Genomic DNA, 27,903 nt, shown 5'->3' with positions numbered 1-27,903 from the left:
TAGCTTAGCCTTCCAGGTGTTCTGTAAGCCGCCCAAGCTAGTCAGGAGTCAGGGTTCAGGGAATTCAAGGAACTTACACCCGAGGGAAATAAAATTACGAAGTGGATCCTGCTGACATCAGTCGACTATGAGGGAGCAGACAGAAAGCTGAGCTTGGCTCCATTGGTCCCACCCATAGAAATGGGCTTCCCATCACCATCACAGCCTGATGAGTAACTGCCCAGGAGTGAGGTGCAGGTTATCATAATGAGTTCAGAAATGAATCAAAGGCCCACAGAGATGTGTTTAGTCTGCCAGCCAGTAGATAATGCAGTTCTTGTCTACCTATGACACACAGATGCTGGTGCTGTCGTAAGAGTTCAGAAAACCGAGTGTCTTAGTCAGGGTTTCTATTCCTGCACAAACAACATGACCAAGAAGCAAGCTGGGGAGGAAAGGGTTTTTTTTGGCTTACACTTCCACATTGATGTTCAACACACAAAACCAGCCAGTCACACCAAGTCAAACCTGGTTAACATGACAAGTGAATTCCAGGGGAGGATAGGACACCCACTGTACCTGGCCTGAGAGCTGTGAAGGCCTTTCCCAGTGTGGGGCTGGTAGCTGTAGCCTCTGATGGTCCTCAGAGCTCCTGTGACATGACTCTGGGGGCTCTCCTGTGTACCCCCTGACTTACTGCTCACTTCTGAAACCCACTGAGTTTGTAACATGAGACAAAGGCATTTATTTCAAATAGGACGCTGAGTTTACTGGGTAATCTCTGGAGGAAATAAAAGGCCTGTGTGAAGCTTTGGATGTAACTGTCTCTGGCATTAAAAGGGGGTTTCTTCTGAAGAGATGTGCTAAGAAGGTGTGTCCAGTTTTAGATCAAGAGAATGTGGAAAGAGAAGGTGGCTATTTCTGAGGTGTATACTTAGAGTGATTTTAATTCACTCTTTATTACATTTTTCATTATTTGTCATCTACTTGCCTTCAAAGTCCATGAGATAATTTATGGGGAGGAAAGATACTCATTGCTTTGTTTGTCTTGTTGTTTGTTTGGGTTTTGGGTTTTTGTTTGTTTGTTTTTGTTTTTTCAAGACAGGTTTTCCTATGTAGCCCTGGCTGTCTTGGAACTTGCTCTGAAGACCAGGCTGGCCTTACACTCATAGTTCACCTGACTCACAGATGCTAGGATCAAAGGCCTGTGATACCACTGCCCGGCGTACTATTTCTGTCTTTACAGAGTAACATCAGTGCATGTTATGTGAGCCTGCACTCTCTAACCTACACTTGAGAGCCACAACCCATGGTTGCTGTTATTAAATAATATATTTTTACACATAAATACTGACCTTTTAGCTCCTCTGAATTTCTTTCTGAAACTTTTATTATTCAGGTATTGGATTTCTATAGAATAAAACTCTAATTTTTTTTTAAACTTTTATTTCTTATTTATATGCCTATATATTTTTGTTGTTTGGAGGAAAGAAGTTACAACTTTTTATTTTTAAAGTCTTTTTTAGGTTCATTTTTGCAATATTGTTTCAAGAGCTATTTTTGTTCTCTGAATACAATGTTCCTTTTTTATTCATATTCTTTTTGATTTATGATTGTAAAGTCTTTTAGGTATGAGAATACTTCCTTTCCTTTTTTTCTTCCTTCCTTCCTTTCTTTCTGTCTTTCTTTCTTTTTTCCTTTCTTCCTTTCTTTTTTCCTTTCTTTTTTTCTTTTTAAAGGAAGGGAACTTGTTAAAAAGCCAAGGATGATCTTGAACTCCTAAGGAATAATACTTAAAAATTTTTAAAGCTAATTTTATCTGGCTCTTTTCCTTTGTTTTTTTAAAGATTTAATTAATTAATTAATTAATTTAATGTATATGAGTACACTGTAGCTGTACAGATGGTTGTGAGTCTTCATGTGGTTGTTGGGAATCGAATTTTAGGACCTCTGCTAGCTCTGTCGATTTATTTATTATTATGCTGTCCTCAGACACACCAGCAGAGGGCATCAGATCTCATTATGGGTGGTTGTGAGAGATTTGAACTCAGGACCTTCGGGAGAGCAGTCAGTGCTCTTACTCCCTGAACCATCTTGCCAGCCCTCCCTTGCATTTTCTTAGTTGTCTTATGATCCTTGTGTATCTACTCATATTTAGAACTACTGTTCCAAGAGGCTGACCAGAGGTTTTGAACCTGAAGTGGACCCTTGGCCTTCACTCTAGTCCAACATGCAGACATGCTCAACAACCAACTGCCAGGGCCACAATTCAAATTGCCCTTAATTGTGGGTGCTGCACTGGGGCTGGAGAAGTCTGATTCTCAGCATCTCTATGCTTTCCGTCCCATGCTGCTGTAATATTCTGAAAAAGATCTCATAGTCTCTTTCCTGAAGGGACAGGAGCTGGCCAGAAGAATTCTGGACTCTGGGTAGATTATGAGCAGGGGCGTTAGTGTTCTACGTGTGCACACTGACTGGAGGGCCCATGTCGGGATGGTCTCCCCTCCAGCCGCCACATCCAACTCTGCCTGCCGTCTGCCTGCCCAGAGATCCCCGCGCTTTGCTCTTTCCATACAACAGACCTCAAGTCTTCTGCCAAGACATCCAGTGGTACTTAAGAGGGGTTTAAAACCTGTCTTGGCTCCAGGTTTATACCTACATTGAGGACTATCTCTGAGACTTCTCAGAATACTGCTAATTACCTGATCCCGTGTAAGTCCAGTTTCTTGCGGGTGGCAGACCTGTTACTGCCCATCATCTTCTTCTGTTGCCAAAATGTAGCACAATTGTTTCCTGCTCCATTCTCTTTATCCTTGGGACTTATGCTCCTAAAATATATTTTAATGTCAGTTTAGTGGTATCAAGAAGGGGAAATTTTAATCATAAATCCAGTTTCTCCTTTTAACCAGAGATTCAATTACATATTATATATATTATATATAGAGAATATTGATTTTGTCTTCATTAATTATCATAAATATTTTGTGTATTATTAATTTTAATGAAGACTTTTGTACACTAAAGAGTTTATGTTTCTAGGGATGAAAATGATCATTTCTCCCCGAAACATCAATTTTCTCAGCATTATTTATTGAATAATCACCTGATTTTTCAAGAAAGTATATGACTCTGTGCACCTTAGACTTAAGTGTGTTGTTGTTGTTGTTGTTATGATGAAATACATCATGCCATAATCTTCCCAGGTTTTTGTGGACATACTGTTCTTAGTAGATACACATCCATCCATAGTAATTATTTTCACGTACAGTTTATTATGTATGAGCAGGGGATGGGGAGTTGCCACAGTGGATCAGGAGCGATCAAGAGGACAATCTGTGGCTGTCAAGTCTTCCTTCCATCATGTGGGCCCAGATGCCCAGCTCGGGCTGGCAGGCCGGCAGCTGGGGCCTCTATCTTTCCAGCCCTTAAATTCTTATGTATCCCAGGAATTCTCTTTTAGAATGAACAATACTTCTATGTCTTCAACCAGAATCTCATGGGAGACCTGAAGAAACATCTACTCATTCCTGATAGGGAACTGACTATTGACCAAAGTATGGATACAACCAAACTCCAAATTAGCAAATGAATGTTTTATTGGGGTTACTTACAGAAACATGGGTGAGTGTTGTTTACAGGAGCAGAAATGACTCAAAGACAATGGTGTCACCAAAGCCCATGCCAGCGTGAGTGACAGCTCACCAAAGCTGGGAACCTGAAGCACAGTGCAGGCAGCTCAACAGGTCTTTGTTTCCCCTAGGCAATTCCACCGAGCCTCAGCTTCCTCCAGCAGATGGGCTTGTTTGGGAGTCTTCTTTGTAGCTTGGCTCATTTGACAGTGATTCTCAGCAGTCTTTACAGTTTATATACATCTGGGAAGGGAGGGTGTGTCCTAGTGAATCTGATCAGTTTCAGGGACTCCCTGAAGCTATTTTGAGTTGTGTACTTCCTGTCTTAATGAGCTTCCTTGAAATATGTCACCCCTCCTTAGAACATCCTGTTTTTCTTTTCTACAAGCATCCTTTCTTAAGTTTCCCTTCAAAATGGAAGGCTTTAATTTCAGAAGAAACTACATAATAAGTGTGTGTGTGTGTGTGTCTGTCTGTCTGTCTGTCTGTCTGTCTGTGTGGTGTATGTACATGTGTTTCCTTGACCACACATAACTCAAACAGAAACTTGAGGGAGGTACCAGGTGTCCTCTGTTCCTCTGCTTTGTCCCTTTGTAGCAAGCTCTCTTCTTGAACCTGGAGGTGTGTTATTTCACCTAGGGTGGCAGCCAACAAATCTTACAATGTTCCTGTCTCTGCTCACCAAACTGCAGGAGTTACAGGGTTGTGTGGGACAATCCAAGTTTTTATATGTCTGCTGGACTCCAAACTCCTCTCCTCCTACGTGTGTGGCAAACATTTTTAAAGACTGAGCCATCTCTCAATCCTGTTTCTCTCTGTTTTAAAATTGATAACTTTGTTACATACTTTTTTTGGTTGAGTTTGTTTTTCCTCATTACGTTTTCTTTTAAAACTATTTCTAAATTATTCATCATGGACAGTTGCATTTGAATGGTTATTGTATTTTCCTTTAAATTATTCTAGCTTTTTTTTTCATTATTCCAGATTAATTTTCAAAGCATTTTGCTGAGTGAAATGGAACATTTTGGAATGCTGGTAGCATTTGCATTACCTCAATAGATGAATCTGGGATATCTGGCAACTTTGCAATGTCAAATTCTTCTTTCAAGGGATGTATTGTATATCTGTCTCATCTATGCAAACCATCATTTGTTTTCTACTAGAGTTTTATTCTTTTAAAAGATTATCCCAAAGTCATTTAGGAGTGTTCCCTCTTCTGTATTTTGTGGCCACCTACACTGTTTCACTTGCTTCCTACAGAAAAGTCTTCGCTAAGTCTTCAGACTAAGGAATCCTTTACTTTCTTGCTGTAAGATTCTGCACAGGCCAAAGTCACAGACTATGATGAGACATACTGAGTCACAGTGAGTGACATGTCAACATGGTGTTCCTTGCTCTTCCAGTCTGGAACACTTGGGTGTTGACAGCAACTTCTCGAACTCTTGAAACTTTCAGTTTCATTTTGCAAATGGGTCCTGAGCCCTGTTTGGGATGCTTAGGTGCTGTCTGTTAGCTTCCAGGCCAGAAGCTGGCAGTCTCCGGTTCTGTTTACTTCTTCTACGGTAAAGTCATTGAGCTTATAGTTCCTGGGACAAAATATTCCCTTCATCTTTTATATTTAAAAATTACACTTATTTATCAGAGGAGGTACAGCATACATCATGGACAACACACAGGAGACAGTTATTTCCTTCTACCATGCAGGTTCCAGGGTTATAACTCAGGTATCAGGCTTGGCCACCGGTGCCCTTACTTACTGTATCATCTTGATTGCCCCAGGTTTCCTTTCTTCATTATGGACAGCTTCCAGTATTCTCATCTTCTCAGTGCACTTTAAACTTCTCATTACGTGATGGAGAGTGGCTCAGAATTCTAAAAGTCTCAGCAGGATCCCCTTCCCTTTTGGTCTCATAAGCTGAGACTCTCAATTCTGAAGGATACAGACAGGGTGGACCCTGGGCTGCTGCATCAGCATCATCTACAAGTCTCATCACAACTTCTTGGATCCTCCCATAGATATGCTGGAAGGTCAGACATCAGGTCTGGAGGTTTTAAGAGAACTGCACATAAACTCGTTAGCAATAGAGAATCAAGAGAGATTGGCGAAGTGAGGGAGGGAAGAAGATGCTGGCCTCTTGGTCTGTTTCTCATGGACATGTATCTTGCACTTGGGATAGGTCATCAGTGAGGTCACCTATGAAGTTCTGGTTTTGAGGATAACACTCATGTCAGATGACCAGGAACAGTCCTTATTGATGATGTAGTCACATCTGAACTTTGTTTTAAGGTGCTGCTCAAGGTGTTTACATTTTTCTGCATTCCTTCAGTAGATTAAAATGTGGAAGAGACATATTTAACATATTTAATCACTGTCTTAGTCAGGGTTTCTATTCCTGCACAAACATCATGACTAAGAAGCAAGTTGGGGAGGAAAGGGTTTATTCAGCTTACACTTCCACATTGCTGTTCATCATCAAAGGAAGTCAGGACTGGAACTCAAGCAGGTCAGAAAGCAGGAGCTGATGCAGAAGCCATGGAAGGATGTTCTTTACTGACTTGCCTCCCCTGGCTTGCTCAGCCTGCTCTCTTATAGAACCAAGATTACCAGCCCAGAGATGGTCCCACCCACAAGGGACCTTTCCCCCTTGATCACTAATTGAGAAAATGCCTTACAATTGGATCTCATGGAGGCATTTCCTCAACTGAAGCTCCTTTTTTCTGTGATAACTCCAGCTGTGTCAAGTTGACACAAAACTAGCCAGTACAATCACTCTCTAGGTCACTTCAGCCTTCATTACCTTAGCTCTTCCTGTCCTTTCCCATCTTTGAGATGGGCAGAGCCTGCCCTTCCTGTTATCACAGATGCTTGTATTTCATTTCCTAATACATTCTCTCTTTGGAATGGAAATAAGGAGAAACCACTCAGATCAATGTGAGGAAGAAGAACATCCTAGGCCTGCTGTGTGACTCACTGTCGGTGAGGTGGGGATACAGTCCAAACACTAGGGCCAGGCTGATTTGTTCCTCTTTCATGTGAATATAACAGTCATGATGACATGTGTGCGTGTGCTGTACAGTCAACACACACATAGTTCCCCTGCACCACTTGAAGCAAGTGTAAGTGTTAGTCCTATTGTGTAGAAGAGGAAACTTATGTGCTGACAGTGAATGATACTGGCTCAGGACCCCCAAGACCAACTTCTCAGCACAAAGAGATTTATTTGCCCCAGAGGGACAAAAGACAGGGATAAAAGACAAAGACAAAAGGAGACAGAGGAAGAGGGAGAAGGAGAAGAGAACAAGAGAGAGGGGAAGGGCCATTTGTCCTGGGAGGGGGACAAAGGGCTGACTGGATAGCGAGGAGACAGACAGGACCCATAGGAAAATGGTGGTTTATAAAGATAAAAGGGAGAGCCCTGTGGTAGGATGAACTATTTAATCTAATTTTAATTGGGCATATTAACTGGGTGAACCAAAGGGGGCTTTTGATTGCTGGACTTCAGTACTTTAATAGCTGAACCTATTAAAGGAGAAGGAAGTGGCCAAATGATGGAATAGACCTTGGTGGTTAGTATTATGAATATGATCTAATGATTTTTAGCATTCAGAGGGAATGGGGGAGAAGGGCAAGGTTTGGCAGAGCCATGTTTGCTATGCTTGGGCTGGCCAGAGTCCCTTCAAGCACAAAGAAATGAAGTGATTCAGTTGTTTTCCATTGAATCTTGTTTGCTAAGTGTCTTGGTCTGTTCTGCTGCCATAGCAAAACACCATGAGCTGAGTGATTAAACACTTGTCAACATAGCATTTAAAGGAATAAGAGAATTCATTCTTGAGCCAAAGAGTCAATTATCTGTTGCCCAGGAATGTTGATTTTGGTTGCTCAGAGTAACAGTGTAAGGTGGGAACGTTTTTATAGTGACTCACCCAAAGAAAGTTCTAAGTCAAGGTGTTGTCAAACGCACTGGTGAAGATGCTGTGTAGGCAGGGTCAGAAAATCAAGGAAGTCTCTGCCATAGACTTTTGGGTTGGTGACTGTCACAAGAACGTTGGGTGAGACACAGGGGTGAGTGATGAATGACTACTCAGTAATCTAAAGATAGCCCAAGATCATTTCTATCTGAACGAACCACTGCCCGTCTCCACTCTCCCACATCAGGAAGGTTGTGGTTTTTCAATCTTATTGTTGTTATTGTTGTTGACTGGGAGTGTGTGTAGAGGTCAGAGGACAGCTTTGTAGAATCACTTCTCTCCTTCCACCTTTATGTGAGTTCCAGGAATCAGGCTTGCATCACTGGGCAGCCAGTGCCTCTTCCTGCTGAGCCATCTCGCCAGCTCTGACAAGGAAGTGCTAACCAGTCAGTCAGTGTTATAGAATTGTAGTGTGCTTCTTTCTCCCTCCTGAACAGTTCTGTTCACCCAACAGAGCTGTGTTTTTCTCATGGTTCTGAGCTGGAGATCTGACATCTGGGTGCATTCGTGGTTCAGCTCTGGTGAGGACAGGCTTTCTGGCTTCCAGGCGACAGCCTTCCTAATGGGTTCCCACATAGTAGGAAAAGCTCTCATCATGTTTTTTTTCTCCTCATAAAGATACTAATCTTCTCTTGGGGGGAGACTTCATCTACATGACTTCATTTAAACCCAATCCTTCCCCAGAGGCCTCCTCTCCTAATAAATATTATCAGATTGAGGCTAAGGATGAGAGAAATTTAAATTAGAGAGAGTACAGCTTTTGGTCTCTGCACTAAATCAGATCAGCTTCCACAGAAGCAAGTAGCTGGGCAATGGGGGCAGCGCTCCCAGACCCGGAAGTCAGTGTAACTAGTTGTTTTTATCCTTTGGCTTCACGACTGTCTGCTATCAATAAGGGCTACTACTTGTTTGTGATTATTCCTCTCAAGGATTTGAGGCTCTCAAAAGAGGAATCAGGAGCCGGAGAGACAACTCAGTAATTTAGAGGGAATACTGCTCTTGTCCTAAGTTCAGTTCCCAGCCTGTCAGTTGTCACAATTGCCCGAAACTTCAGTTCTAGGACACCTGACACCCGCTGCTGGTCTCCATCTGTGCCATCCTTATGTACACAGGCACACATCCATACACAGTTTTTAAAGGAATCAAATACATGAATAAAGAAGTACAGGCACTGTAGCAAGCATAATACTGTTGTATTTTGAGGGACAAGGTAGCGAGAAAAAAGGCAGATGACTTTGCTTAGGAAGTTACAGAGAATATGGTGCTTGAAGAACAGTGGGGGCTGGGAATGTAGGCCAGCTGGTAAAGTGCCTGGATGGCATTCTGGGAGCCCTAGATTCAACTCCAACACTGAAGAATTAGAGGCAGAGGGGATAAGTAGTTCAAGGTCACCCTCTGCTACACAGTTGAGGTTGGAATGAGGAGGGGCTGCTGAGGGCAGAAGCACACACTTGTATTCACGTTTTCAGCATGATGGATACCATGTCTGGCTACTTAGATTCACAGACCACCACCTCAGCCCCCTGTCTGCCAAAGGAACTAGGGAACAGAATTTGATAGAGGAAATTTAATTTAGTTACAGTTTGGCCAACCCAGAGGAGAGGGTTTCTTCCCCACTAGGCAAAGTTGTGAACATATGTTAATTTAGCCGTGAGAGAGATAAATTAAGCCCTTGGAAGGGTAGAGGCTAAAACCCAGGTTGCCTCCACTATCTGTTATAAAGACGTTTATTTTTTTATTTTTCAGATTAAGGTGAGAAAATGGTATCTTAAAGATCCTACATCCTTTAAAGTATTTGTTTTTATTTTATTTTATTTTATTTTAGTTTAGTTTAGTTTAGTTTAGTTTAGTTAAGTTTAGTTTAGTTTAGTTTAGTTTAGTTTAGTTTAGTTTAGTTTAGTTTTTCAAGACAGGGTTTTTCTGTATAGCCCTGGCTGTCCTAGAACTCACTCTGTAGACCAGGCTGGCCTCGAACTCAGAAATCCACCTGCTTCTGCCTCCCAAGTGCTGGGATTAAAGGCGTGCGCCACCACTGCCCAGTTTTATTTTATTTTTATGGGTGCTTTGCATGCATGCATGTCTACATGTGTGCAGTACCCACAGAGGCTTCCACATATATACATACACATAGGCATGCACATTCAAAGCATGTACACATTCCATACACTACACACACATGTAGTGGAGGGAAGAGGAGAGCAGAGCAGGCAGACCAAGTCTGCCTGTGTTTTCTATGGGGAGTTGTAATGGTAGCAATGGAGATTTGTACCAACTTGTACCAACCCCACCCATCTGAGCCTGGACCACTCTCCCTATGATGATTATTTGAATTGGAATGGAGTGGAAGATGGGAGTGAAACTGGAGGGACTGAATATACTGTGGTGAGCCCTTGCTGTGTTGTAGCACATTGACATGATCCCTGACTCCTGTTTGGAACACAATGAATTTTAAGCAAACAGGTAAAAATTAATAGGCAGCTTGTCAGGGACCCCAGAGAGCATGCTCAGTTAATCAAATCTAACAAAGCAGGAATGAAATGAAGAGTGGGCACAGAGACCTGAAGTAGATCCCACAATAACACCAGAAAGATATGTTTCGAAATGAATTAGTGGAGCCAATAAAAGTGAGCCCCTCCACCTAACACGTATTGTGGTATCTCAGGCAACAGGCACAGAGAAGCACATCTGGGTTAGCTCACAAACTCCAGCACTGCCCGAGAGCGAATGGAGACTAGGCAGTGTGAGCTGCCCTATATGTGTGTGGAAACTAAATTTGGGTACCCTGGAAGAGCAGCAGGTTCTATCTTCCCAACTTAGAAAACACTTTTTAAAAATGAAAATGAGGGCCAGCAACATGGCTCAGTGAGTAAAGGCGTTTGATCACCAAGGCTGATGTCCTGGGTTTGATCCCCAGATCCACAATGGTAGAAGAAGAGAGTTGCCTTCCGATGGTCATTGCCTGGCTCCCACACACATATGTGCGTACACACAAACAAATAAAACATAAAACAAAAAATAAGTTCAGCATCTTTAGGCAAGAATTGTTAGAACTGGATTTTGGCGATATCAAAATTCTGCAGTGAGTTTATAGATAGTAAAGGTGGCCGGCCATAGAAACACATGAACAAATGTGTGTCCTCGATGGCCTAATGAAACACCAATGGGTATTTATAAAAGCCTTATTACATACATGCAAAATGAGAAGAAACCCAAAACTGTCTGCAAGCTTTTGGTGTGGCAGTTTCAGGGCTGGAGGGATTCCTGCCCTCCTGGGCATCATGATAAGATAATGGCCAGGACCCAAGGACTCACTCCCATGGTGGGTGGTTTGTAAGTGTAATCAGAATATTTATAGTGACCAGAGATGGCAAGTTCTTATGAATTGTCACCCTGTGGGGTCAGGGCTTCATGGGTAGCCTTGCCAGAGAAACGACAGCAAGAGTAGAACTGGTTCTCCTTTGTCTGAAGGGATGAGTTACAAAATCCCAGTGGACACGTGGAATTGCTCTTAATGCTGAGCCCTGTAACGATATGTTTTTCTCCTGTACATATGTACTAGTAATAGAGCTTGATTCATGAATAGGCCTGGTAGGTGATTAATTCAATGACCAATAATAAAATGACTATAATAATAATAATTACGATACCTTATCATGATAATGATCTCTTCCTAAAGACTTGAGATAAATGCTAATGTTGTTAGAGTACATTTGACTACATGTAACTGAAACCATGGAGAAGAAGTGGATAAGGATGATGACTGTACAAGTGGGTGTTACCTCTCCATCCTAGCTCTGATGCCTGCCACATGGCAAGCCCTGGGTGAGCATTTGATGGATGAATCAGATGTGTGGAATTATGCTTGAATGGTGAACTGGGAGCTCTGTATCTTGTATCATGTGTTCAATGCTTACCTTCCCTACAACAACATAGACCATGCTTTCTCCTTTCTGCCCCCACACTCTGGGACATTAGCTTTTAGGATTCTCAAAGGAAGACAGCCACACGCCTACATTCATGTACACAGAGCAACACAATACCATCTGTATGTTCCAACCCTCTCTGCACCCTGTGATCTATTTTATTTTGGAACTTGATGGCTAGATTTTTGTGTCTACACTTTAGCTGCATGTTGGCCCTACTTGGGCTCAAAGATATAGAGTGACTCTGCTTGCTTTGCAAGGACACAGAACTGATTTCCAGGATCCACAAAATAACAATAACAAACAAAAAAACGAACAAAAACCCAACCAACCAACCAAAAACCACCTGTGGTGATGTGCACTTGTAATGCCAGGGATGGCGAGACAGGCAGGTAGTTAAAGAAATAATAATGTAGATAGTGCCTAATGACCCATACTCAGGATGGTCCACATATGTAGACATGTACCTATGCATCCTCCAAACCTGTACTGCCTCCCCCCTGCAATGAGTGCCTAGATTCAGTAGGTTACAGTGACAGCTGTATTCAAGATGGCAGAGTCCTCTATACACCCAAATCCTATTGTCCAGAGATGGGATGAGGTAGGTGAACCTGGCCTGCTGTCGAACAAGTTGTCAAAGGCTGCTTACTTACTGCACAGGCTCTGTGCAGTCTGGGGAAGCCCTGCTAGCTGTCCCAGAGGATAGAGGAAGAAGCACCCCAGGAGTGAGAGGGTTGTCTGGAGGTAACACATAGGAGAATGGCCCTCAAGCCTGGTGTGAGAAGGAACCTGAGGGCAGAGGCCCAAGACTGCCCTTGGCCCATAGGCAACCAAAGGCGTCCAGCAACTCCAGTCTGACACTGCACAACTCTCAACAGTGTGGAAACGACGTGTTGGGGACAGGAGGTGGAGAACTGCATGGTGTGAACTGTGCTGGGGTCACGGAGGGCGCTTCAGGTCTGAGGTGGAGAGTGGTACCTACTGTAGTCTCCAGGTTCCATGTTGCCTTCGAGCAGGCCTCAGAGCCTGACCCCGGGTCTGGATGCCTTTTCCCCGACCACTGCTGCTAACTGTCCAGAGTCACACAGGCTTCATGGCCTTGCCTTGGAACTCCTCAGCAGGAGTTCCCTGCAACTGAAGGAGCAGGGGCCATGTGTTGTCACTGAGTTGGGGATTGGGCTTAAAAGCACCTTGGGTCTTGGGACAGGCCAGTGTAGGAGGATCTAGGTGGTAACCACATCTTTGTCCCTCCTTTAGGCTGCCCATTCTTCAAGGAGGGACCTTTGCCTTTGTGGCTCCCTCTCTGGCCATGCTCTCTCTTCCTGCCTGGAAATGCCCAGAGTGGACTCTCAATGCCAGCCAGGTGAACACCAGCTCTCCTGAATTCATCGAGGAGTGGCAGAAGAGGATCCGAGAGGTAACAGGAGAGCTGGCTGCTAAGTTGATGCACTTGCTTAATAGTTATTATCCAACTCCCTGTAAGAGAGACGGCTTACCTATCCCACGGACACAGACAAGGGTCAATGTGGACCATTGTGGGAGCTGGCATTCCAGTGGTGTGAGTGTGCGTGGATGGAGACCACGGGAACAGAGGATAGACAGGCCTTGACACCACTCTTGTGTGTTCAGGAGGGAGAGTGCAAGTGACATTCATACTTACTTAATGCATTGGTTTTTGTGTATTTGTGACATGCAGGGAGCCCTACCTATATCAGGAGTTAGCAAATTGGGATCTTGGACCAATTCTCACCTATGACCTGTTTTATTTTTTTATTTTCATGTGTATGAGTGTTTTCCCTGCATGTATGTATGCACACCACATGCATGTTGTGACCTCATGGGCCAGAAGAGGGCTTCAGATCCCCTGAAACTGGAGTTAGAGGTGATTTCTAGCCAGCCTGTAGGTGCTAGGAAATAAATCTGGGTCCTTTATGAGAACAGCAAGGGCCCCTAACCAGTGAAACCTTCTCTCCAGCTTCTATGGCCCGTTCTTTTATTGCCATGGTCAAAGAATGGCTTTCCTATTCTGAAAAGGTTGTTTGAAAAAAAGAAAAAAGTACTATGAGACAGAAACCACAGGTGGTGCTCACAATCCAAAACGTTTTCCTTTTCTTTTTCTTTTCTTTCTTTCTTTTTTTTTTAGGAGTTATTTATTTATTTTATTTATATGAGTACACTGTAGCTGTCTTCAGACATACCAGAAGAGGGCATCGGATCCCACTACAGATGGTTGTGAGCCACCATGTAGATGCTGGGAATTGAACTCAGGTCCTCTGGATGAGCAGTCAGTGCTCTTAACCACTGAGCCATCTCTCCAGCCCCTGTAAAAATGTTTTCTTTCTTGGACATTCGCAGAAAGTCTACCAGTCCTACTGGATAACACAGGGCCTTGGACTGGGTTCTGGTGGTCCAGTGTGTGTGTGTATGTGTGTGTGTGTGTGTGTGCCTTCCATTTCCCTAACATGGTCCTCAAGAATCCCAGCATAACGAGCCACAAGACCAGTTCTACCTGTGCTACGTCATTAGCTCTTTCTGCTGGCCACGGTTTCCTCCGGTATTGATTAACAGAGAAAGCCCTGTCATGCCAACCTCTTTGCTGTCATTGATCAGTGCTCGGTTATTTAATTCACTCTTGGAATGGAATGGAATCCCCATGTCTGTGTCCACTGAACTACATTCATCTCTCTCCACACCTCAGTTCCTGAAGCCACAGGTGGTTGCTGACTGTGCAGCTCAGGGCCAGTCACTGGTGAAAACAGCCACAGGAAAGCTGAGCTTGAAGGAACTATCAAAGAAAAGTGAACGGAGATTTTATTTTTAAAGAAATAGTGGCAGGGGCGGGGATGTAGGAGACAGAAGTGGTAACCAGTAATAACTTTATTGCCCAGTGTCATGACACATGGACCCCAGGCCACTCAGTGCCAATACATAAAATAATGTTTTCAAATGCTGTTTTAAAGTGAGCTTAGTGGATAAAAAGAATTTAGACACAGCTGAGAGGAGGTTCAGAAGTGAAGGGTCAGCAGGGAGAAGGTGGCTGTGACTGTAGAGAGCAGAAAGCCTGAAACTGAGGTGACAAAATGTGGGGCTAGAAGGGAAATCTATCTAATAGGAACTCAGGAAGGTGGTGGAGAAAACAGAGAAACAGTAATATTAAAGAGAGACAAAGATGAATAGTTTAGAGTTGGGGAATACACAAACTGAAGAAAAGCACAGAAGTCCTCAGTGGGCTAGCTAAACATCAGCGCACAGCTAGACACCCACAACGAAACGGTAACACCGAGTACAAAGCTGGTAAGAGCAGGGCTGAGAGACAGCTGGGTGGCTCGGTGGATGAAATGCAAGTGTGGACACCCGAGTTCAGATCGCTAACACATGAAATGCCCGCACACGAGACCCCCGTCTCAAGCTAAAATAAAACATTTGAAAATAGAAGAGGAGTTTCCATCCATACCGTTAAAGCAAAAAGGGAGAATGACTCATTCAACTCAACAGATAGGGCAGCACACACCCAAACCTGGCCTGTTCGTGGCTCCTCAACAGCCCACACACTAAGAATGGCTTTACACTTTCGGTGGTAATTTTGAAAGACACAGAAAGAGGAGTCAAATACACTGACCCATCAAAATGACATGAAATTCCAGTTTCATCTCCTGTAAATGATGTTCCAATTTATGGTCCATCTTAGCCTCTGTGCTGCCTGGGGGATCCCCAGGTGTAATCAGGTTGGGCAGTGTGGAGTGGCCTGGCCCGGTTCCTGCTGAGTCCCACATCTTTCCTCCAGCTGCAGGGTGCTATCATGGTGGCTTCCTGTGTCCAGATGCTGGTGGGTTTTTCGGGCCTCATCGGCTTTCTCATGCGCTTCATCGGCCCCTTGACCATCGCGCCGACCATTTCCCTTGTGGCCCTGCCTCTCTTTGATTCTGCCGGCAGTGATGCTGGGATCCACTGGGGGATTTCTGCCCTGTAAGTATTCTCCAAGAAAGGCAGGCCATCTCAGTCCTGTTTGGGACACTTACAGGAGTCCAGGATATTGGTAAACCCTCGTGGCTTATAAATACTTCCATGGGCATTACCATACCTTAAAAAGCATCACAGTTGATACTTAAATTTTATTGTTACTATTAGATGTTTTACTCTTATTGATTCACATCGACAACCTGTTCATCACAACAGTGTATAAGAACATGTGGTGTTTATGAAAACTTGACTCTACCGGTCCCGGCCAGCTAGGATTTCGGTGAGGTGAGAAGGATACAAAGAACGGTTCCAAGCCGGGCGTGGTGGCGCACGCCTTTAATCCCAGCACTCGGGAGGCAGAGGCAGGCGGATTTCTGAGTTCGAGGCCAGCCTGGTCTACAAAGTGAGTTCCAGGACAGCCAGGGCTATACAGAGAAACCCTGTCTCGAAAAACCAAAAAAAAAAAAAAAAAAAGAACGGTTCCACCTTGCAGGCTTGTTGTAGTCTACGAGAGAAGGCTGAGGTCTAACAACCTGCAATACTGGGAGTCAGCAGTGAGTCAGAGGATGCTGTGTGTGTGCAGGGCTCGGGTGGTGTGATTGACAGCCAAGGAGGCTCGCGGAAACTCCAGGGGAAGTGAAGCCTCCAGCGTTTACACTGAACTTAGGGATGCTCTTCTCATTCACTCTGCCCCTGTGGGCCGAGAGGAGGTGTGGGGGGCACCAGGGATGCAGAACTGCCTGGGAGACATCTCTGACTCTGGCCTCAGTGACAGCTGGCTCGATCCTGCTGCCACAGTTCATTTCTCTCCGTCTGCCGGAAGTGACATTCCCCTGGGCCGTTATTTCCCTTCAGCCAACAGTGTCTCCCACTAAGGCTCAACCACTCTCAAGGGATGGCAGGATTTTTGCCAGTGCTTTCCACAGGGACTCAGCAAAGTCACTGCTGCCACTGGCACGTGATGGCTCAGCCTCCTGGCCCATTCCTTGGGGTACCTTGCGAACTGGCCATGAGGATCCCAGCCCAGCAAAGTAGGCGTGGCCATCTGTTTCTGTTTCAGGACCATCTTCCTCATCGTGCTCTTTTCTCAGTACCTCAAAAATGTCATGGTTCCTGTGCCAGTTTATGGAAGAAGGAAGAAGTGTCACATCTCCAGGTTCAACCTGTTTCAGGTCTTCCCTGTAAGAACTGCCCCTCACCCACTTTTCACTCTGGGTTGGCTCACCTGGAGCAGGTAGGGAAAGCTCCCTATGCCCGGCAAGCTCCAAAACCGATGCTCTCTCCTTTCTGGAGGGAGCCTTTTTCTTAGGAGGCTGGGGTGTACGTGTGTGTGTGTGTGTGTGTGTGTGTGTGTGTGTGTGTGTGTGTGTGTGTCTTGTGTGTCTGTGTGTCTGTGTGTCTGTGTGTGGTGTCACACCTCCTAGTGGTTGGTGGTGTGCCATCTCAGGTCCCTACTCTGAGAACTGGTATGGGACAGACAGCCTTAGCTCCTGGCTGTTCTCATAGCCAAGTTCTTAGAACAGCGGCTTCACTTCCGATGACTTATGGGTACCTCCTTTTCCAGAGCTTTCTAGAAAGATACTGCCACTTGTTTCTGACCCCCAGAAGGAACAGCTTCATATTGCACAATGCTCTCCCAGGGGGAGAATTCGCAAAGCATTCTGGGATTCCACTTCGTTTCAGGCTCTATTAGAGGATCAGGTTTAATCCATGGCACAGATGAAGACAAGTGTGAGAGCCAGATTGTGACCCTTTTGCCGCAGGCTCGGCCCAACATCATTCTGTCCCACTCTGCCCAAGGTCTCTTTCCACAGAGAATTATCTGTCTCTGTTTCTAGTCTGCTCCCTTAATGTGCTAATTTACCCATGGACACAGCAGATTCCCACTGTCAGTAGCAAAGTCAGTAACACAGCACGTCTCAGAGCTCCCCACCTCCCTCTCCCCACATCTAGAGGAAGGGGTGGGGCAGGCAGCGTGTGAAGGGCATCTCCCTTTGGCAGGTGCTGCTAGCTCTGTGCCTCTCGTGGCTCTTTTGCTTCGTGCTCACTGTCACCAACACCCTCCCTGAGTCCCCCACGGCATATGGATACATGGCCCGTACAGACACCAAAGGCAGCGTCCTGAGCCAGGCCCCCTGGTTCCGCTTCCCTTACCCAGGTGAGGAGAAATGGGTGTCCTTATGATCTGGGACACGGGCTTCCTCAGACAATCTATGGGATGCAAGGCACTGGATGGAGGATTGAAAGGGTTAGGGACAGATTGCAAGGAAAGATGGGCTCTGGGGAGACCATGTATAACCCCTAAGAGAACAGGGTAAGGAGTGAGGCCCCAGGCTACTCTAAGGTGTGCATGTGCTATTGGGAAACGAGCCCAGGTTCCATGTTTGTTCCACGTTTGCTACATCTCTGAGATAAAACCTCAGCTATCTTTTTTGCTTTTTATATTGAGTCAAAGTACTGCTAAATTGCTCAAGCTGACCTTGAGTTCACTCCACAGCCCAGGCCAGCCTTTAACTTGTGGTCCTCCTGCCCCATTCTCTTAAGAATCTGGGACTATGTTCATTACCCACTAAGCCGTGGTTGTTCTAAAAAGCCCTTGGGAACAGTAGACCAAATGCCATTATTCCAAGAGTTTTCCCAGAACTAGCATAAGGCCTGTACCTTCCTCCATGTTACCCAGAACCCCCTGGTCTTGGGCCCCTTGGCCTTCGGGTATGTGAGGGAAGATGCAAGAGAGGTCATCTTGACCTCCAGGAAGATATTTGGGTCTCATGATAGGTCCTGGTAGGCTTAGGGCTGAATTAGAATATTTTGGAGGGAGATCAGAGCTTCCTTTAGTCTACTTCTGGTCTCACCTTGAAGTATAGGAAAGTAACCAGGGCTGAAGGATGGGCCAGCCTAGTTCATGATATGTCTTTCTAGTCACAACTTTACCTTCCAACAACTCCAAGGCGCCCTTTGAAGGAGGCGCCATTTCTACCCTCAGAGTGGAAAGGCAGAGCAGAAGCTGCCAAAGCCTCTGGACAGCTGAGAACTTCCCAGCCTTGTTAAGCTTCTAGAGACCCTTCTGACAAAGAAATGACAGGGTCCCCTTGTGTCCCCTTGGCAGGGCAGTGGGGCCTCCCCACCATCAGCCTGGCTGGAGTCTTTGGAATCATTGCTGGAGTGATCTCCTCCATGGTGGAGTCGGTGGGTGATTATCACGCCTGTGCTCGGCTGGTTGGGGCCCCACCCCCTCCGAAACATGCCATCAACCGTGGCATTGGCATTGAGGGCCTTGGCTGCCTGCTGGCAGGGGCCTGGGGGACCGGGAATGGTACCACGTCCTACAGTGAGAACGTCGGGGCACTGGGCATCACCAGGGTAAGACCACTGATGGGGTTCCTGGGGCGGGGCTGGGTTCCTGCAAACTAGTTTCCTGTTGTAGCTGTGACAACTCACAAAGACTGGGTTTAGATCAATATCACCCTGATGATCTAGCAGTCAGAAATGAGGTGGGGACTGTATGGGGGCTAAAGCAGAGGTATGGAACATAGAAACACTCCTTAAGGCAGGCCTTTTCTACAGGCTGTCCTGTCCCTAGACTGTGGCTCCTTCTTCCTCGTTCCCCTGTCACAGATGTGAAACACTGCCTCCTCACAAAAAACACACGGTGTTATGCTGAACTACCAGTGTGAGTCAGGAGACCATCCCTAACTCGCCATTCCCGGCTCAGGCACCTCTGCAAAGTTCCCTTGCCAAGCATGGCAAGGCTACATATGAATATGTATGGCTTTCCTTCAGGGACTCAGCAAAGCCACAGATGCCACCGACACATGATGGCTTCCCTTTGGGGTCACACATCAGATACCCTGTATATCGTATATTTACATTATACAGTAGAAAATCCATAACAGTAGCAAAACTACAGTTATGACGTGGCAATGAGGGACGAAGTGATAGGGAGGCTGAGGATGACTAGCCTAGGGGCTCAGAATGGGCTATCTCTGCAGGGGTCATGACCCTGATGTCAATATGTGGCCTTCTTTGGTTGTGGTGGGACAGACATTGCCTTTACCCTGGCCCTGAATATTCAGCTGTCCCTAGCCAGCTCCACCTTAGGTCCCCAGGGCCCTGACAACCAGAGACCTCTGAAACACACCCATTCTTCTGCAGTCTGTGTCTGAGGGAACCCATTCCGCCACTCATGTCATCTTTGACATTCTGAGACATTCCTCTAGGTTCTTCTTTCTCTACAGGGCTCCCTGCCTGGCCCTCTTGACTCCCTTCCTGATGACACAGACTGACTGTCCCTGTCCAGTAGGGCCTCACATTCTCTCTTAGCAGGATCTTACACATCTCCACTCCACCCATAACTTGACTGCCCGGTTTCTAGAGCCCAGTTCTGACTAGTCTCTGTGTAACATCTATTCCACACCCCCACACCCCCGCCACTTCCTCCTAGAGAGTCTAGGAAGGATGGTGTTTCATTATCCCAACTTGCAGTGTCTTGTGGCTCCCTCCCTCCATGGCTCCAGTGTGCATCCTGGAGGAATTGTGCCTTCTGCTCCCGAACCCCAAGTGACCCGTGCTACTGCTGGAGCTGAAATCCACAACCAAATCCCCAACCACCTCCACTGCCGTTCTGACAAGCCTAGAGAGTTTGATGCTTTCCCAAGGCTTGCAGAGCCCTTTATCCAGGCTGTGAGTGCACCACAAATGTAGCAGCCGGCTGTATAAGCTTGAAGCAGCAACAGTTTTCCTCCTGTTAAAGGGTACACATCCTGTGAAGAACAGAAAATTACATTCCATCAACAAAACAAATTTTGGTGGGCATAGTTTCTAAGCTGGGGCCTTTTAAGAGAAATGAAAAAAACAGGAAATAAAGACCCACAGGAACAGGGCAAACTGAATCAATAAGAGGTTAGAGCAACTGAGAGAGCACAGGTGCAAAGACCACTTGCTTTTATGGCTCACACTCCCCCCTGTGGCCTTTTTAGGCATTGCAACAATGGGTGAGGGGGGGGTAGTAGCACATGTGTATGTACATGTGTGTCTGTATGGTTTGTGTGTGCGTGAGTGTGTGTGCACATGCATGTGTGTGTATCTGTGTGTATGTAGTAAATGTGTGTGCATGTGACTCTGTGCGCATGTGTGTGTATGTGTGTACGTGTGTGTGTGCATGTGCAAGTGACTCTGTGTTCATGTGTATATGTTGTGTGTGTGAATATGTGTGTGCATGTGATTCTGTGTGTGCATGTGTGTTAACATGTGTGTGTGCATGTGCGAGTGACTGTGTATGCACATGTATGTGTCGCGTGAGAATATGTGTAACTATGTGTGTACATGTGACTGTGTGTATGTGTACATGTGACTGTGTGTATGTGTACATGTGACTGTGTGTATGTGTACATGTGANTGTGTACATGTGACTGTGTGTATGTGTACATGTGACTGTGTGTATGTGTACATGTGACTGTGTGTATGTGTACATGTGAGTGTATGTGCATGTGGATCTCTCTGTGTATCTGTTGGGGTGTGTACGGGGAGATCAGGCTGAAGGCCACAACACTCCTGTCACTTCTCTAGGAAGTCACAGCTGCCTGCCAAGATGTCAGTTCTGAGGCCAACGGAGACCCAGTCTCCATGACAAGCTCTTGCGGTGATGGGCTTGGGCATGCCACTCCTTGTGAGACCTTTGGCACAACAGGCTGGACCTGACAGACCCACCTGTGGTACCTGCAGTCACACAGTCAACTGCAAAGGCATTAAACAAAACAAAGCATTTCTGATGATTCTCAGTCTGGAAAGTGAAGAATAAGAACCTTTGTAATGTGTTCACTGGTTACTGCATTAGTGGACTTTAGCTAACACTAAAATACCTTTAAAAATATTTTCTCACTGTGGGGAAAACCGCACAAAACAGAAACTCACCAACCTAACTATCTGGAAGCTTAGTTTAGTGTATGTACACTGTTACACACCAGAACTCTAGCCTCTTCCATAGCACACAGGTGGGACTGCATGCTGGTATCCTTTAAGAAATTGGACAGACAGAGAAGGAGAGAGGGGATGGGAGAAAGAAGAAAAGAGAGAGTCTCTGTGTGTTTGTATGGCTTTCTGGGTATCTATGTGCCCGTGTGTGTATTACAGACAGGTTTCATGGCAGTGATCAGCCCTCTATTGAAACAACTAAGGGAATCTCTTAAGATTTTAATCTCCCTTTAACATTCTGGATAGACTTGCACTCCTTGAATCCCACCCAGCACTTGAGAGGCAGAAGGAGGTAGATCTCAGAGTGTAAGGCCAGCCTGGTCTACAGAGTGAGTTCCAGGACAGCCAGGGCTACACAGAGAAATTCATTCTCAATCCCCACCCTGCCACCCCCAAATTAAAAAAAAAGTTCTGTCTAGAAATAGGAAATGATGTGTGGGATAGGTTTGGGTGTTACATGACCTGCACACAGGCAAAGGAGAAATCAGAGTTCACACAGGCTGTAACAGTTGCTGTCTGCTGAGGAGGTCTGCTGAGGAGCTGTGATGAAATAGCTGTCCTGGGGGAAGCTTTGAGACTGGGAGTCACATCTCGTCACCACCTTGCTTTAAAGCCCTCTGGTGAAGGAGTGAAGGTTTCTCTTGGTTTTATTTTTACTGTAGTAAAATTTTTTAAAACACGAAAATTACCATTATGACCATTTCTAAATGGTTAGCATGGTAGTTTTAAAAAACATATATATTTTAATGCAATTTCATACATATATACTTTGACATTATTCCCCTCCATTGTTTTGATAAAGAATTTCATCATGTAGCCCAGGCTAGCCCCAAATGTCTGTACCTTCTATCTCAGCCTCCTCAGCGCTGGAGTGTTAAGCATGCTGACATTGTACTGCAGCTGCTGGCCTTCCTCGTCCCACTTCCTTGTTCCTCTTCTCTTCCTCTCGTTCCTGCTCCCTGTCGCCAATCCTCTTCTCTGCTCCCCCACCCCAGCTCCTCCTTTCCCCAGAGACTGGCAACCTCTTGAGCTCCCTGGCTCCATGGATTTGAATCCCACCCAGGCTTTGTGTGAGGCTCCTTTCTTTCCCCAATCCTCTTCTCTGCTCCCCCACCCCAGCTCCTCCTTTCCCCAGAGACTGGCAACCTCTTGAGCTCCCTAGCTCCATGGATTTGGGGCCCCTGGAGACCTCCTGTCAATGGAGACATGTTATGTGACTTTTCGTGACTGGCTGGCTTGTGTCTCCTAGCACACGGCCCCCAAGGCTTCTGTCAGTTACCTTTCATTGCTGTGATAAAATACCAGGGCTAGAAGCAACTTGAGGGAGAACGTGTTTATTTTAATATATGGTCCCAAAGGGATATTGCCCTCATGACGAGGAAAGCATGGCATGGTGGCATTTTAACCAGGGAGAGAGAGGGAGGGAGGGAGTCAGAGAAGGAGAGAGACAGAGACAGAGACAGGGAAATACAGAGACAGAAACATAGAGAGATAGAGAAACACAGAGGGACAGTCACACAGAGAGACAGAAAAACAGACAGATAGACAGACAGACAGACAGACAGACAGACAGACAGAGTCACAGAGAGAGGCAGAGCAAGAACAGGCTCAGGAAGGACCACAAGGCTATAAAAGCCCACCCATCAGCAGAAGACTTGGACTCCTAAATGTTCCATAACTTCTCCAGACAGCACTACAAGTAGGGAAAAACATTTTTAAAGCCTATGGGGGCTTTAAACATTTTTTTAAATTACCACAAACCTCATCCACACGTTGCTCCAGGTATTAGAAGTACTTTCCATAGAGGCCCATTGTAGGGCACATTTTGTTTGTGCCCACTCCTGAGCCCCCAGAGCCCTGCAGGCTGGAGCCTGTCCCTTGTCCGGGTTCCCTCCACTGTCCTGGGCACTGTAGCCCAGGTGCACTGATTTTCCTCGTGCTTTAAAATTGCTTTTCCCATAGTAGAGCTCACATGAACCACTTTCTCTCTAGAATATTCTCCCACCAAATCTTTGTGTACATGACTCTCTCTTGCCCCTTCTGTCCTTGTATATGGGTTGAATTCTTCTGACTGGTCAGACTAGCCAACCACCATAGAGCATCCCTCAGTGCCTACTGTCCCAGGACTGTCCCTCCTGCTGGGACATTAGATGCTTCATTTACAAAACACCAGATGACCCAGGAATTGAGGTGGGCATTGAGAATAAAACCCAGAGGGTCAATGACTGCAGGAAACCCTGGCTTTGTGTGAGGCTCCTTTCTTTCCTTTGGGCTTCAGTATTCTCTTCTACAGAATCAGGGATGCACAGAAGGGTCCCTCAGCACTTCCCTCCTGCCCTGGCCTTTCCTGTATCCAGTAATGTGTATCAGCATAGTGATGTGGACTAGGGATAGGGAGAGGTGTGGGAAGTTGTAATGCGATTCATGTCTTTGGAGGAGTGTGTGCTGTGGTAGGAAAGTAGAACCACTCTCCTCTCTGGGTGTGCAGGTTGGGAGCAGAATGGTGATTGTTGCCGCGGGCTGTGTGCTGCTCATGATGGGCATGTTTGGGAAGATTGGCGCAGCGTTTGCCACCATCCCTACCCCCGTGATTGGTGGCATGTTCCTTGTCATGTTCGGGATCATCAGCGCCGTGGGGATCTCCAACCTGCAGGTGAGGCACCTCAGTGAACATCAGTGCTGCCCACCCTGGGAGGAGCCCTGGGGGTGGAGCTGCGTGGGGGAGGGACAGGAGAGGAGGAGAAGAGAAGAAGGGAAGATGATGAGAGGAGCACAAAGAGGGTTGGAGCCAAGGGAGAGGAGGGCGTGGTCCTAGGAGGCACACTGATTCCCCCCCACCCCCAATACAAGAAAGAAACAGACGACTGCACGCTAACCCTCAAAGCCAGCCTTATGCGCATGCGTAAAGGTGTCTAGGGCCGTAATGAATTCGGGCGTCTTTTCTCCCACAGTATGTAGACATGAATTCATCCAGGAACCTCTTCGTGTTTGGCTTCTCCATCTACTGTGGGCTCGCCATCCCCAACTGGGTGAACAAGAATCCTGAGAAGCTGCAGACAGGTGAGTGCTGTCTCCTCGGGCCTGTCACTGCTCTGAGTGTGAAGCAGGGTGGCCCTTGGTCCCCTGGAACCGAACCCTCACTTTTGTCGCATTCCAGGGATTCTCCAGCTGGATCAGGTCATCCAGGTGCTCCTGACCACAGGCATGTTTGTCGGTGGATTTCTGGGCTTCGTCTTGGACAACACCATCCCTGGTAAGGCTGCAGGTACCTCACAGCTGGGCTTGTGGACATCTGAGCAGTGTCAGGGCAGTTGGAGCTTCTGCCAGGCTGTTCACGGCACACCCTGGGGCTGGAGTCAGGATAAGGCCTGGCCTACTTTAGTCAGCTTGAGCTGCTGCAGAAAAACATGACAGAATACGGTGAGCCAAACGACAGCCTTCTCTCAGTCCCCCTGGCTGGAATGCTGAGGCAGGTTGGTTCTTCATAGGACCGTACTTGGCTTGCAGTGAGGGGTCCTCACATTGCCTTTGCTTTGGGCTGGCACATCCCTGCAGTCTCTCTGTTTCACAATCTCCCTTTGTGTGAAGGAGACAGGGCTGGGGTGGGATGTAGCACAGCCGGTGGAGGCTTGCCTACATGCACAGCTCTAGCTTCCAATGTATAAGCTACTTGCAGGGATGCCCACCTGGGATCCCAGTGCTGGGCAGGTGGAGGCAGGAGAAGGGAGAGTCCCAAGACATCTCCAGCTACATAGTGAGTTCCATGCAAGCCCAGGATACATAAGACTTTATCTCAAAAAACAAACAGACAGACAGACAGACTGGAGGCCTCTAACAACAGACTCCTTTTAACATCTTTACCTTCTTAAATATTATTGGCAAATACTGACACCCCCAGGATTAGGCTGTCATTCTACGACTTTTCAAGGGATAGAGTTCAGTCATGGCAAGGCCCTAAAGTGGATGATACACCAGACACAAAAGGAAAAAAAGATGACCTTGTGTCTTAGTTAGGGTTTTACTGCTGCGAGCAGACACCATGACCAAGGCAAGTCTTTTAAGGACAACATTTCATTGGGGCTGACTTGCAGGTTCAGAGGTTCAATCCATTATCATCAAGGTGGGAACATGGCAGCATCTAGGCAGGCATGGTGCAGGCAGAGCTGAGAGTTCTACATCTCCATCTGAAGGTTGCTAGTAGAGGACTGACTTCAAGACAGTTAGGATGAGGGTCTTAAACCCACACCCAACAGTGACACTCCTACTCCAACAGGGTCACACCTCCCAATAGTGCCACTTCCTGAGTCAAGCATATATAAACCATCACACCTTGGCTCTCTTAAACCTATAATATAATTGATTGATGGGAAAACCACACACATCATCCATCCATCCATCCATCCATTCAAACATCCTTAATTCTAACTATCTACTATGTATGTAACAAGTGCTACTCACTAGAATATAAAGAGAAGTGAGACATTTCTCTTCCTCCCAGAAACCCACAGGCTAAAAGAGGAAACAGACAAACAAGGGGTTGTTAATGAGGCCTGGGATGAGCTACTTGATGGTGCAGGGACTGGGAGGGACACTGATGGTGAAGAGTGTGGAAATCCCATCTCAGCTTCTGGACAGACATCCACACACACACCTTTCTTCTGTGTCCCTCCCCCAGGGCCTCTCCGAGAGACTTTTGTGGCTGCACCTGCTTCTTGCTTTCTGTTTGCCACATTATACTCTCCACCACACATAAAATGCACCTTCATTCCACAAACACACATGGACAGGTCTGCTCTTGGGAGCTGGGGAAAGCTCTGGGGTCCCATGTTTGAGCCTGAGCCTGGGTACCACATGAGTAGGGGCTCTGAGATTGCCTAATGAGCAGAGGGGATCTGTGGTTCTCGCCAAGGCTTGAAGGAGGAGTGGAAGAAAAAGCAGGGCATTGCTGGGCACTCGGGTACTGCCAGGCACCCAGGCCCCCCCCCATAGCACTTGTGACCCCAATCTAAACCCAGCCTTGACTTCTCACTGTTGACTTCTCAGGCAGCCTGGAGGAGAGAGGCCTTTTGGCATGGAGTAAAATCCAGGAGGATTCTGAGGAGTCTTCGAAGGTCTCAAAGGTCTACGGCCTTCCCTGGGGGATTGGCACCAAGTTCTGCACATCTTCATGTACCCGACTCCTCCCCTTCTGGCCCAGGCTAGACCACCACAGAGACGAGGTGGGAGTGAGCCAGCTCACTCTGTGTTCCCAGACCTCCTCTGGAAATCACCTGTGGAGTGCTGCAGAAACCAAGATGTGAATAGAATGCACATTCCATGCCTCCCCCCACCTTCTCATAGCCAAACTCTGGCCTGCAAAATGCAAAGATCTATGTTCACAAATAGTCACACAAGGGTCCTTCCCAGGACCTTCCACACCTGGATACCGTGGTGGCCACACAGTGTTGATGAAGAGCATAATCAGTATGGAGCTGGCCCCAGGGCATCCTTCTACTGTCTCCTGGCTCCAGAGTGGACAAGGGGTCTGGGATCTCCACAATTTCCCTCCACTGTTTCCCAGGGAGAATCAGGCTTAGGTCCTCAAATTTTGATAGGTTCTGAGTCAAGGGAAAGGACCTCTCCCAACCCCACTTTAGACAACAGGAACTCTTTTTGCTCGACCAAACCCACATTCAAAAGAAAGAAGCCTGCTCTTGGACAATGCTCAGCAATATTCTGGTGGATCAGGAGGAGGAGGCGTGCTGTGGAACAGGGGCGGGCTGTTTGGTGAAAGCTGACGAGGCCAGGCAGCCTTTAAGGCTAGCTGGGCGACTTGGCAAGATCCTGTCTCAAAATAAAAAGAAGTAAAAAGCAAGGTAGGGATGCTGGAGAGATGGCTCCATGGTTAAGAACACTGGTTCTTGCCGAGGATCCAGGTTCAATTCCCAGTACCCACATGGTGGCTCACAACCATCCCCAGCTGCAGTTCCGGGAGATCTGACACCCTCTTCTGACCTCTGTACCAGAAACATATGTGGTGCACAGATGTACATGTAAGCAAAACACTCATACACATAAAATAAATAAATCTTTTTTTTAAAAAAAAAGCAAACAAACTAGGGATGTAGCTCTGTGATCAAAAACTTTTGTAGCAGATGCATGGACCAGGTTCAAACCTCAACATGAGAAAACAAAAACAAAAAAGAAGCAACCAACACAGTTGTTTTGGTCCCCTTCCTCCAGAGACCTTGTGGCCTTCCAGCTCTTCCTGTAGCCTGTAGCTGATCCCTCATTTTTCACATGGAAAAGCAGTAAGGAACATCCCCTAACCCGCGACCCCCTCTAGCACCTGTCCAGCTTTAGGACACATGATCCGACCTAAGACTTCTGGGTAGAATTAAGATGACTCGTGCCCTGCTGTGCCCCATTCTTCCCACAATTCTGACACAGCTTCCGGCTGCTCTTCAGTCTCCACTCACCGAGGAGTCACG

At 46.4% G+C, this 27,903-nt stretch overlaps 2 protein-coding genes across 3 annotated transcripts in view; both read left to right on the top strand.

Annotated features, from left to right (window-relative positions):
- Positions 1–27,509, top strand: part of LOC110296995 (solute carrier family 23 member 2-like) — a 41,263-nt gene extending 13,754 nt beyond the window's left edge. Inside the window, exons 3-8 of one of the 2 annotated variants that reach the window (XM_021165802.1) lie at positions 12,758–12,917; positions 15,285–15,466; positions 16,521–16,641; positions 17,462–17,618; positions 18,570–18,823; positions 26,587–27,509. In XM_021165802.1, coding sequence (XP_021021461.1) covers positions 12,810–12,917; positions 15,285–15,466; positions 16,521–16,641; positions 17,462–17,618; positions 18,570–18,823; positions 26,587–26,733 — 969 coding nt within the window. In that variant the 5' untranslated portion in view covers positions 12,758–12,809 and the 3' untranslated portion in view covers positions 26,734–27,509. The remainder of the gene's footprint in view (positions 1–12,757; positions 12,918–15,284; positions 15,467–16,520; positions 16,642–17,461; positions 17,619–18,569; positions 18,824–26,586) is intronic. The other variant, XM_021165801.1, reaches the window with a different exon arrangement.
- LOC110296996 (solute carrier family 23 member 1-like) lies at positions 24,314–25,406 on the top strand. The gene is made up of 2 exons (XM_021165804.1): positions 24,314–24,493; positions 24,591–25,406. Exons 1-2 carry the CDS (start codon positions 24,394–24,396, stop codon positions 24,842–24,844), a joined length of 354 nt encoding a protein of 117 aa, XP_021021463.1. The 5' UTR covers positions 24,314–24,393; the 3' UTR covers positions 24,845–25,406.
- Positions 27,510–27,903: the final 394 nt, after the last annotated feature.

This window comes from Mus caroli, chromosome 6 (genome assembly GCF_900094665.2).
Source record: "Mus caroli chromosome 6, CAROLI_EIJ_v1.1, whole genome shotgun sequence".
In the NCBI taxonomy this organism is placed as follows: Eukaryota; Metazoa; Chordata; class Mammalia; order Rodentia; family Muridae; genus Mus; species Mus caroli.
The sequence above is the reverse complement of the archived record's forward strand: the minus strand, read 5'-3'. Positions and strand labels throughout refer to the sequence as shown.